Here is a 13409-nt window from a genome sequence, read left to right as displayed (position 1 = left end):
CCAGATACTTGGGAGGCTGAGGCAGGAGAATCGCTTGAACCCAGGAGGCGGAGGTTGCAGTGAGCTGAGATTGTACCACTGCACTCCAGCCTGGCGACAGAGCAAGACTCTGTCTCAAAAATAAATAAATAAATCCTAGATATGAATATATATATACATATTCTATTGGTTCTGTTTTTCTGAAGAACCCTAATACACATGAATATTATAAAGTATTCTCACATTTACAGAATAAACCTCTAAAGTAATTTGACCTTTAGGCCATTTTAAAGGGGTATATTTTGGTAAAATTTTCCCATTTATTTGAGTTAATGTATAATTCTGTTATTTCTTGGGAAGTTTTGATAACTTTGAGTTCCATAAAGAATCATTCTTTTTTTTATTTTCAAATATTTTAGCATAAACTTATAAACAGTAATCCATTTAAAACATTTAAACCCTTCACTTTTGAAAAAAATATGAATAGCTTTCCTAATATGAATTGGAAACCTAAAGTTACATACAGTAATCCATTTAAAAATATTTAAACCCTTTACTACATATTAATATTTGGAAAAAATATGAATAGGTTTCTTAATATGAATTGGTTAAGGACTAGAAAAAGTTACTAAATATCATCTAGGAATTCACTTTTCTGGGTCCATCCAAGTTTGCACCAATTAAGAAACTGACAAGGAATAAAACAGAGATCAAAATTACCTTTATTACTGATAATGTTTAGATTGGCTGATACAGTTTAGATGTGCAGCAACGAGCCTGATAACCATAGGCCTAACAATGTTGAGTCCTCCCCCTATAAAATGTATAGCATGGAGAAACCCATCGGAATTTGTACTCCTTTCTGCCAGCAGGCTACCAGAAGAGGGAAAGCAGGGGAATAACCATACATCCCAATGTATGGTTATTTACCAATTAAGTAAGTCACACCTCCATTCCTAAGTAGGAATGAGTGAGAGAACAGAAAGAGATGGAGATAAAGATATCAATTCATGTTCTTCCACATAAAAGAAAACATTAGGAGTAGGGAATAAATGCTCTCACCAATAAGATGTATGCTTATTCTTTGATTAAAAGCAATGGTTAATTTTTTTGCTAGGGGTTTGTTCTGTTAATCTTTTGTAAAAACTAGCTTACAGTTTTGCTGCATAATAAAGGCAATTAAGAATAAAAACCAGCCGTGGCTGGGCACGGTGGTTCATGCCTGTAATCCCAGCACTTTGGGAGGCCAAGATGGGCAGATCACCTGAGGTCAGGTGTTCGAAACTAGCCTTCAACATGGTGAAACCCGTCTCTACTAAAAATACAAAAATTAGCTGGCCATGGTGGCGGGCACCTGTAATCCCAGTTACTCGGGAGGCTGAGGGAAGAGAATTGCTTGAACCCGGGAGGCAGAGGTTGCAGTAAACCAAGATTGCGCCATTGCACTCCAGCCTCGGTGACAAGAGCGAAACTTTGTCTCAAAAAAAAAAAAAAACAATATAACCGGCCGGGCACAGTGACTCATGCCTGCAATCCCAGCACTTTGGAAGGCCAAAGTGGGTGGATCACCTGAGTGCAGGAGTTCAAGACCATCCTGGCCAACATGGTGAAACCCTGTCTCTACAAAAATACAAAAATTCACCGAGCATGATGGTGGGTGCCTGTAATCCCAGCTGCTTGGAAGGCTGAGGGGGAGAATCGCTTGAACCCAGGAGGCAGAGGTTGCAGTGAGCCGAGATTGTGACATTGCACTCCAGCCTGGGCGACAGGGTGAGACTCTGCCTCAAAAAAAAAAAAAAAAAAAAAAAAATTGGAATATAACCTTGCTTGTAATTACTTCTTTGGCTACATCCTACAGATTTTGGCTATGCAATGTGCTCGGGGTTGTTAATTTGTACACATTGAGAAATGGTAAGTATAGTAGTTAAGTGCACAAGCTCTAGAACCAGAACAGTTAGCAAACTTCTCTTTGCTTGTTTCCTCATCTATAAAATGGGGACGCATAATAGTATGTACCTCATAGGGTTGCTGTAAAAATTAAACCAGTTAATATATGTGAAGGACATGGAATAGTGTCTGACACATTTAAAATGTTCATAGTTATGGTTGATATTATTTGTGACATAGTAAATAATCAGTTTATATAAACTTTTAAAGAGTATAAAGTTCTATGACATAGCATGCATAAAAATCAAGATGAATAATTATATCATTCAAATCTATATATTTATTACTTAACATGTCAAATTCTGAAAGTTATAGATCATAGTGTCCAACTACTGTTGTGGTTTGGCCAAATTATTTTTGTTTTTGCTTTATATATTTCAATATTCATTTGTTGATTGACAGACTCAAAGAACGTATATTAGAACATTATCGTTTATCAAGCAGAATGAAACAAATTACCTTTATCTTCCATTATGATTTTATCACACTGAACATCTTTATTCTTTGGTGCTCCATTGAAAGTCTGCATCATCCTTTCAACATATAGGTCATTGCCTAATCTATTTCTACAAAGGACTTCATAATTCTTGTTCCTCTGACTGTAAAAAATAAAGTGTATCCAACTCATTAATAAGAATCATCACCACACATATTATCGCTTTATATTATTCTTTTCCTTAAAATTACTTTCATTAATGTGGCTTGCACCAAAAAGTGAAGTGAGAGTTCAGAAAAAGCCTTAGGAAAAGACTGCACTAAATGACCTCCAGAGGACTCTTTCATACTCTATTTCCCAACATCCCTATTACTTTCGGTACCTATCAATAACATGCTAGTACTAACTCCATGTAGGTTTTAGTTCTGAATATTTTAAAATTTTCCATTACTTCTTTGATGACCCATGAGGAATTCAGAAATGTGCTTTTAAACTTCCAAATGTGTATGTAAATGTGTCTGTTTTAGTTGAGATTTATGTTACTAATATTTAACTTTATTGCATTGTCCCCAGAAAATTTCATTTGTATAATTCTATTGTGAAATTTTTGAGACCTTGTTTCATAGCCTTATGAATAGATAATTTTTTATAAATGCTGCATGTGTGCTGAAAGAGAATGTGTTCTCTAATTGTTGAGTGCAGAAGTCTGTATCTGACCATTAAGTTTTTATTCAAATTTTCTATATCCATACTAATTTGTTCTCTGGTTGACCTACCAACAATTAAGAGAAGTGTGTTTAAATCTCCTACTTTAACAGGATATGTATCAAATTTCCAATTTTTGCTTCACATGTTTTCAGGTTATTTTATTTATTTATTTATTTAGACGGAGTCTTGCTCTGTCACCCAGGTTGCAGTGCAGTGGTGCAAACTCAGCTCACTGCAACCTCTGCCTCTCAGGTTCAAGTGATTCTCCTGACTCGGCCTCCTGAGAAGCTGGTACTACTGGCACAAGCTACCACACCCAGCTAATTTTTGTATTTTTAGTAGACACGAGGTTTTACCATGTTGACCAGGCTGGTCATGAACTCCTGACCTCAGGTGATCCACCTGCCTCATCTTTCCAAAGTGCTGGGATTACAGGCATGAGCCACCGTGCCTGGCCCATGTTATTTTATTAGGAATATTCAAGTTTAGGATTACTATACCTTTCTATCATTATGAAGTACACTTTATCCCTAATAATGCTGTCAGTTTAATTGTTCCTCTGTAGGTGACATGTTTTTTAAAAATATTTTTCTTTTTATTTTTTAATGAAATTACTTTTAAATTCCAATGCTCTTATTTACCTATTTATTTATTTATACATAATAATAATAAGAGATGTGGTCTCACTGTGTTGCCCAGGATGAATTTGGACTCCTGGGCTTAAGCTATTCTCCGGCTTCAGTCTCCCAAGCAGCCAGGACTGCAGGTATGTGCCATTATGCCTGGCTTCCTTCTACTTTTAAAATCTTCTCTTTTTATCTGGTATTCTGAAATGCCAGTACAATGCACTGAGAACATTTCTTTTTGGATATTTACTTTTATTTAATCCTATTTCTGTGGAATAATGGTGTCTTTCAACAGTTTGGGAAAGTCCTTCCCCACTCTCTGAATGGTATCTCTCCCCCATTCTTTATATTCTGCCCTTTTTGAACCTCTGATTACATATATGTTAGACCATTATTTTATGGTCACTTTTTTTTTTTTTTTTTTTTGGAGAGAGAGTCTCACTCTGTCCCCCAGGCTGGAGTGTAGTGGCGTGATCTTGGCTCACTGCAACCTCTGCCTCCCGGGTTCAAGCGATTCTCTTGCCTCAGCCTCTGAGTAGCTGGGATTACAGGTGGGTGCCACCATGCTCGGCTAATTTTTGTATTGTCTGTAGAGACGGGGTTTCACCATGTTGGCCAGGTTGGCCTCGAACACCTGACCTCAGGGGATCCGCCTGCCTCGGCCTCCCAAAGTGCTGGGATTGCAGGCATGAGCCACCATGTGTGGCCTATTGTTAACATATTTTTAAACTTCGTTTTCACACTTTATATCCCATTTTATCTCCAAACTTGATTTTGTATAATTTATCCAGATCTTTTGTCTAATTCATTAAATCTCTATTCAATTATGTCTAATGTTTAAATCAGTTTACTGCATATTTTCAACAATTACATAAACTACTTTAAAGTTCTTTTTAGATATTTTTCCAAATACAGGTCATGATTTCTGACAGTTTATTTATTTATTTTGAGACAGAGTCTTGCTGTTGCCCAGGCTGGAGTGCAGTGTTGTGATCTCCATTCACTGCAACCTTCGCCTCCTGGAAAAGCAATTCTCATGCCTCAGCCTCCTGAGTAGCTGGGATTACAGGCGCTCGCCACCATGCCCAGCTAATTTTTGTATTTTTAATAGAGACAGGGTTTCACCATGTTGGCCAGGCTGGTCTCAAACTCCTGACCTCAAGTGATCCACCTGCCTCAGCCTCCCAAAGTGCTGGGATTATAGGAGTGAGCTACTGCACCCGGCCTGTTTCTTAATGTTAATCACGTTTTAACTCTGTCACTTATTTGTTTAAACATTTCACACATATTTTATATTCTATATCTGATAATATAATTATCTATAGTCTTCAGGATCTATACCAAATTCAACCTGAGGGAATTCTTCTCCTTCTCCTTCTCCCCCCTCTCCTTCTTCTTCTTCCTCCTCTCCCTCCTCTTCTTCTTCATCTTCTTCCTTTTTTTTTTTTTTCAGACATGGTCACATGGTCTCTCTCGGTTGACCAGGCTGGAATGCAATGGCGTGAACATGGCTCACTGCAGCCACGACTTCCTGTGATCAGTCAAGTGATTCTCCTACCTCAGCCTCCTGAGCAGCTGGGACTATAAGTATGTACCACCATGCCCGGCTAATCAAAAAAGAAAAAAAAATTGTAGAGATGGGGCTCTCACCATATTGCAGGCTGGTCTCGTACTCCAGGGCTCTAACCCCAGGGCTCAAGCCATCCTCCTGCCTTGGCCTCCCAGAGTGCTGGGATTACAGGCATGAGCCCCCACACCCGGCTGATCTGAGGGAATCTTAAGAGCCAAAATGGTAGTATGCTTTCCTCCTGAGATTGGTGTTTGCTTCTGACAATAGGGAGTTGACTCTACTGGCCTAGGAGCAGTTGAGATAATTGAGCTCCTTTTGAGAGTCTTGGCTTAACACAAGAACCTCTCTTTCAGCCCTTTCAATGTAAGGGTTGGGAGAACCCAAGAGTCATCACTGGTCTCCAGATCCATGTGTTAATATTAACATTTCTTCCCAACATTTCTCCCTTTCTGATTTCAAAGCAATTATCTGTCCCTTTCTTTTTTCCCTCTTTCCTACTTTTTTTTTTTTTGGTCCGAGGAACTTTCTCTTCCTTCTTATGAGCTTTTAAAGGTATGCTATTCATGATCTAATATGTACTATGTTTTATAGTTCAAACCATATTATAACATTTTATATTTTGAGAAGGAATAATACCCTAAAATTATTTTACTGATGGAGTTTTTAGTACTATAAATCCTATTCAAATAATACTTTAGGTAAAATAATCAGAATAACTATTAATAATCTACTTACAGTAACTATATTAATTTTAGACAGAGGAGAGTGGAACAAGAACAATTATCAGGGATAAAGAGGGACAGTACAAAATCAAAAAGGGGTCAATTCTTCATGAAAACGTAACAGTCCTTAAATGTGTATCTGCCTAACAACAGACTGTCAAAATACTTGAGACCAAAACAAACTCTATTTATATTCATTAATAAAGAGAAAAGGAAAACTTCTCTAATATAGTAAATTCATTTATTTACCCATATTTTCCCTTCCTAGGTTTTAAATATTAGGTTAGTGCAAAAGTAATTGCGGTTTTGGCTATTACTATAAAAATGTCAGTTCTTTCTTTTTAAATTGAAAATGATTTATATATGTATAAAAGTAAAAATAATTAAAACTTATATAGAGACTTGGAAGCCTATTTTGTTATTTGGCTTAGAAGTTTGCCTAATTATTTAAAAATATGGTAAAGCTATGGGCTCTTCCTCTAGAAAAATTTACATACAACATAAACATTTACCTTCCATATAAGTTCACATGGCACTTACATAACTTTGTATATAATTTTGTAGGATATATACAATTTCCCCCCAAACCCCCCAGTGTATATCCTGGAATCCCCAAGAACCCTTCACAGAAACAAGGATAAGAACCCTTGGCTTAGCATTTGAATTACAGAAACAATGTAGACAACTGAACCATACATACGTTACTTTCTCAGCTTCTTCAGATTCTACAGAGACCATGACTGTGGGCAAGTCAAAAAATTTCAGTGTTTCTGTCTCTGTAAGTATTATCTCTATATTCTTCTCCAGGTCTTCTTTTGTTACAATTTTTTCAGGTGCTGCCCTTATAACTTGCAAATCTAAAATACATGACTTAATTAAAATCATTTACTAATTGCTATTTCTAATTTGCATTTTTCCTTCTAGTCACCAAAATACCATACTGGGTAATATATTGCAGGTGGTTAATATAGTCAAGGAACAGGCCAGGTTGTGAGATATAGTCTATTCAACCTTTCTGAAGCCAAATTGGATCTTATAGGCCATAAACAGCCTTCCTTGCTGACATAACAAGCCTACCCCAGTCTAATACCTATACTCATAACTCTAAGGGTATTCCATTATTACTATCCCACAATATTAATTGGGAACTGGGGTTAGTGACTGTTGGTACTACTCAAGAATATGGAGGCAAGTATATTTAGGGGGCATAATAAGCAACACTTCTTTCAGCTGTGAAGTTAACTTCTAATTCGTAGCTTTAGCAAACTTTTATCCTTCATTTGCTCTCCTTACTAGCTGTCTTTTAATTTAGATGTCATTCCATCTCTAATCATCTTCACCAGGGGTAAAGACTCTACTATATTAGTCCTGGTTGACTATAGAAGTAAGATTGGAACCAATGTCCATGCAAATAATAAAGTGAAAATAATTGGCCATAAACCTTTAGGACAGTCAGAACTGGATCCAAGGTCCGTGGAAAATTCCGTTGAGAATTGAGTTTCAGCCGGGCGCGGTGGCTCAAGCCTGTAATCCCAGCACTTTGGGAGGCCGAGACGGGCGGATCACGAGGTCAGGAGATCGAGACCATCCTGGCTAACCTGGTGAAACCCCGTCTCTACTAAAAAATACAAAAAAACTAGCTGGGCGAGGTGGCGGGCACCTGTAGTCCCAGCTACTCGGGAGGCTGAGGCAGGAGAATGGCGTAAACCCGGGAGGCGGAGCTTGCAGTGAGCTGAGATCCGGCCACTGCACTCCAGCCTGGGCGACAGAGAAAGACTCCATCCCAAAAAAAAAAAAAAAAAAAAAAAAAAAAAAAAAAAAAGGTTCAGAGCTGAGAAAAACACCTTCCTCATAATCTAAAAAAAAAAAATACAAGTTATTAATTCCAAAAACCAATCATGAACATTTTTAATAGCTAAATAAATTATGGTATACTCATCTATGACTATTAAATACTAAGTAATTTAATAATAAAAATTTTTGAAAATATGTTCTAAAATGTTAAATGACAGAGCAGCCCAGAACATGATCTGCACTATGGTTAATAAGAATGTAAAATATTATGCAGATAAACAAGGTCAGGAAACAGAAAATTTTAAGTTGCAAATCTTCTTTAGTTTTGGGTGATTCTTCTTTTTTTAATATTCTTTAATTTTTACTATTTGTGTAATAAATTTTAAAAATAAGTAAAAGATTTTATTTATATAAGTAAATCTGACTAAGACAAAATAAGTAAAGCAGTAAATGAGTTATCCACAAGAACAAAATTTGAGGTATATGCAGTCCAAACGTTTTGTCAATGAAGAAAATAAAAAACAGAGGTTAAGTGAAAAGTCCACACGGGAATACTAGCAATTTTAAGACTAGCATTTCAGGCTCTTGGTTCTCCAAGGTTTCTTACTGTTAGACCACCAGATCTTCCTTTGCGATTTAGTTATATATACTTCAAAGTAGCATTGTGGCACAGACATGCTAATTATAAAAACAAATGATCTTATATTAGATATATTACACATATAGAACCTAATATAGTAACATCTCAGTTATTATGGTTGGGAAAAGTAATAGTCTAGTCAACCTTTTTGACGGCAGAGGAACCATTCATAGACAAAGCCCTAGGATGGCAAGTAGGATTTTTGCCTGGAGTTGTGTATCACCCATTTCCTAAATGTTGCTTGAATTTAATATATATTCAGAAACTACCCCCAAACCACACTCTTTACCCATAGAATCTGTCTATTTCATGGGTTAGATCCCCTAACTCTAGACTGGCTGTACCACAGATTTTGAGTACACCTCTCTCTCCACCTAGAAAAGAATCAATCTGTTCTATCAATCTGTTTTGCCTGCTCCTCTTGACTGCCAATGATGGAGGGAACATCTACACTCCTGATGGTTCTTCCCAGAAGAGGGAGCTCTAGCCTAGTATGACAATCATGGCTCCTCCCCACACCTTTACTCATGAAGCCCCTTGAGAGGGTTAGGGGAGTCCTGAAGTGGTCTAGAACCTTTCATGAATGGGTGGGTAAGTCTGTCAAATTTGAGGGTTTAACAGGGGACTTCTATCCACAATGTGATATTTTGGCTCCAATTCATCATATTTACCCTTACCATATTTTTCAATTAATTCAGAACAGGGTAGGGAAAAGGGATGCAATTGTTTGGCTATTCTCAGAGACCCCAGTAGAGAACAACCTATGAAGCCTTCCTTGGCCTCTACTTTAGCTTCAATGGGCCCAATACAATTACAGTATAATTGAGTCACAAAAGCAGTTTATTCTTCCTCCTTTCTCCTCACTTGTCTAAAGGTATCTATTAGTGAGTTATTTATTAACCGAGAGCATCCAGAGACAACCTGTGCATGAGATGCTGTTTGGCCCCTACCTTGCAATTAAAACCACAAACTTTTCTAAGCACAAAACTCCTTTTGTTTATATGGTAAAGCAATGGTTCTCAAACTTTACCATGCATCAGAATCACCCAAGGGCTTAGCAATAATTGCTTGGGCTTACCTCTAGACTTTTTTTAAACATTTGGTAAACTTTGTGTTTTAGAATAGTTTTAGGTATACAGAAGAGTTGTAAGAATAATTAGAGTTTCTGTATACCCTATATCCAGTTTTCCCTATTGTTAACATTACTTTGGTACATTTAGTACAACTACAATATTGCTATTTTATTGTCATATAAAGTCCATATTTTATTCCGATTTCCTTAAATTTAACTGTCATTTTTCTCTTCCAGGATCTCATCCAAGACACCACATTACATTTAGTCATCATGCCTCCTTAGGGTTCTCTACACTGTGACAGTTTCTCAGGATTTCCTTGTTTTTGATGACTTTGAGAGTTTTGAAGAGTAGTGGTCACATATTTTGTAGAATGTCCTTCAATTTGTGATTTTCTGATGTTAAACAAGTGTTATGGGTTTCTGGGAGGAAGACTATAGAGGTAAAGTGTCATTCTCATCACGTCATATCAAAGATACATGATAACAACCTAACTTATCATTGATGGTGTTAATCTTTACCACCTATCAATATCCTCTGCTTTAAAGTGATTTTTCCCCCTCTCTCCTTTGCATATTGTACTGTTTAGAAGAAAGTCAACATGCAAATCCCATACTTATAGAATGGGAAGTTAAGATCCACCTTCTTGAGGGAAGAATATCTATATAATAATTTGGAATTCTTGTATAAAAAGATTTGTCTATTCTCTCCTCTTCATTTATTCAATATTTGTTTGTGTTACTATGAACTCATGGGTATTTATTTTATAATTTGGTTTATAATCCAATTCTACACTATTTATTTTGTTGTTGAAATTGTTCTACCTTTTGCCATTGTGAGCTCTTTCTGTTGGCTGCTAGGTTCCTCTCAAATACCCCTTTTTGTTGTTTGTTTATTGTAGAGATTTGTTCTATTTTGTTTTGTTTGAGCACTTCTTTACTTTCTGCTCATCTTTTATCCCTGCCTCAGCTCTAGAATTGGGCATTTCTTCAGAGCCCTGGTTACTTTTATTAGACAATGGAATTAGAAACCAAAATCTGAGCACTGAGAGTACCTGCTGCTTCTGGTGTGTCATTGCTTCTAGGCCTTCTTAGTGGACAGAGCTAAGAAATATTTGTATGTACACTAACTTGTATATATAAACATATCTATACATCTGTGTTCACCTATATATCTCTATTAAGCTAAACATGAGTTTATATTAATGTTTTTGACACTTGTTCGATATCACATGGATAATTCTAGCTTCCTTTCTTGCTTTCTGTAATCTCCCACTCCAACAATGTTGAGTTCCTACCATCTGCCCTCCAATTACTTACATGTTCAATCCCAGTATGCATGTACAATGATTCAGAATTATTAACCCCATACCCCATGGGAAATGGCTACAAACTAAAGTGTTTATTTGCAGTTCCTTTTGTTTTTAATCTCACAGCCTCTACTCATTTTCAATATTATTTAGGTGTATACCCTTTCCTCCCACTCCTTCTGGGGGGTTATATTATACATTTGTAAGGCAGTTTGATTCTTCTGTTACAGTCTGTATTCCATTGTAGGATCCTCCTATTTCTTAACTGTGATTTAAAAAAAAAATTCCCAAATTTTAAGTCTCATTTTTTGTGCAGTAATATTCTATGGGTTTTAGTAAAGGCATGGTGCTACGTATCCACCATTACAGTATCTATACAGAGTAATTTTACCATCCTAAAAAATATTCTTTGTGCTTCACCCATTCAACTCTCCCTTCTCTTCAAGGCCCTAGCAACCATTGATTGATCTGTTTTCTGTTTCTATAGTTTTGCCTTTCTCTAGACTGTCATATAAATAGAATCAGACAGGATATAGTCTTTCCAGACTGGTTTATTTAACTTAGCAATAAGTATTTAAGATTCATCAATCTTGTTGCATGGATTCATAGCTCATTTTTTAATTGCTAAATAATATTCCATTATATGGACATACTTTTGTTTGTTTATTCACCACTTAAAAGTCATCTTGGTTGCTTCTAGTCTTGCATTTACGATTAAGCTGCTAGAAACATTTGAGTGCAAATTTTTGTGTGAAGATAAATTTTCAGCTCATTTGGGTAAATACCAAGGAACAAAACTGCTTGATGATATGGTAAGAGTATGTTTAGTTTTATGAGAAATTGCCAAACTATATTCCAAACTGGATGTACCTACCATTGTGCATCCCCACCAGCAAGGAATGAGAGTTCCTATTTCTCCACATATTTGCCAGCAATTGGTATTATCAGGTTTTTTAGCCATTTAAATCCATATGTAGTAGTATCTCATATTTAATTTGCATTTTCCTAATAACATATGAAACTGAGCATCTTTTCATATGCTTATATGCCATCTGTATATCTTTTTTTTTTTTTTTTTTTTTTGAGACGGAGTATTGCTCTGTCGCCCAGGCTGGAGTGCAGTGGCCGGATCTCAGCTCACTGCAAGCTCCGCCTCCCGGGTTTACGCCATTCTCCTGCCTCAGCCTCCCAAGTAGCTGGGATTACAGGCGCCCGCCACCTTGCCCGGCTAGTTTTTTGTATTTTTTAGTAGAGACGGGGTTTCACCGTGTTCGCCAGGATGGTCTCGATCTCCTGACCTCGTGATCCGCCCGTCTCGGCCTCCCGAAGTGCCGGGATTACAGGCTTGAGCCACCGCGCCCGGCCTGTATATCTTTTTTGATGAAGTGTCTGTTCCTACATTTTGTTCATTTTTCCCTGGGTTGGTGATATGGTTTGGCTGTGTCCCCACCCAAATCTCATCTTGAATTGTAACTCCCACAATTCCCACATGTCATGGGAAGAACCCAGCGGGAGGTAATTGAATTAAGGGGGTGGGTAACTCCCACAATTTCATGTCATGAGAGGAACCCAGTGGGAGGTGACTGACTTATGGTAGCAGGTCTTTCCTGTGCTGTTCTTATGATAGTGAATGAGTCTCAAGAGATCTGATGGTTTTAGAAATGGGAGTTTCCCTGCACAACTTCTCTCTTGTTTGCGTGCTGCCATCCATGTGAGACATGACTTGCTCATCCTTGCCTTCCACCACGATTGTGAGGCCTCTCTAGCCACGTGGAACGTAAGTCCATTAAACCTCTTTTTCTTCCCAGTCTTGGGTATGTCTTTATCAGCAGTGTGAAAACAGAGTAATAGAGTTGGGGTTTTTTAATTGTGAAATTTATGAATTGTTTATGTACTTTGGATAAAAGTCCTTTATGATCTATTTGATTTGCAAACAATTTTCTCCCAGCCTGTTTTGTCTTATCATTCACTTAACATTGTCTTTCACAAAGCAAAAATTTTTTAAAAGTCCAATTCTACCAATTTCTACTTTTATGGATTGTGCTTTTGGTGTATCTAAAATTCCGTTACCAAAGCCAAGATCACACAGATTTTTTCCTGATGGTTTTCAAAAAGTTTCATACTTTTGCATTTTAAATTTAGGCCCATGATCCATTTTGAGTTAATTTTTGAGTAAGATGTAAGGTCTGTGTCTATGCTCTCTCTCTCATTTTTTTTTTTTTTTTTTTTTTTTTGTATGTGGATGTTCAGTTGTTCCATCAACATTTATTGAAAAGAGAATTCTTTCTTCATTGAATTGCCTTTGTGTTTTTGTAAAAAAATCAGTTAATTATATTAGTGTGGGTCTATTTCTGAGTTCTGTATTCCATTTTATTTATCAGTGTACTTGATTATGATAGCTCTATAATTATGCTTGAAATCAGGTAATGTGAGTCCTCTGGGTTTTTTTTCCAGAGTTGAGCTGGCTGTTAAATCCTCTGCTCTTCAATGTAAATTATAGACTTAATTAGCTGATATCTACAAAATGATTGCTGGGATTTTGATTAAGATTGGATTGAATCTATACATCGAATTACAAAGAACTGATATCTTTACAATACTGAGT

At 36.8% G+C, this 13409-nt stretch overlaps 1 protein-coding gene across 1 annotated transcript in view; it reads right to left on the bottom strand.

The window, feature by feature from the left end:
• Positions 1 to 13409, bottom strand: part of WDR78 (WD repeat domain 78) — a 112293-nt gene that overhangs the window by 56103 nt on the left and 42781 nt on the right. The window contains 2 exon segments of the mRNA XM_023209865.2: positions 2386 to 2525; positions 6689 to 6845. Of these exon segments, the coding sequence (XP_023065633.1) occupies positions 2386 to 2525; positions 6689 to 6845 (297 nt within the window).

Source organism: Piliocolobus tephrosceles, chromosome 1 (genome assembly GCF_002776525.5).
Source record: "Piliocolobus tephrosceles isolate RC106 chromosome 1, ASM277652v3, whole genome shotgun sequence".
NCBI lineage: Eukaryota > Metazoa > Chordata > Mammalia > Primates > Cercopithecidae > Piliocolobus > Piliocolobus tephrosceles.
The sequence above is the reverse complement of the archived record's forward strand: the minus strand, read 5'-3'. Positions and strand labels throughout refer to the sequence as shown.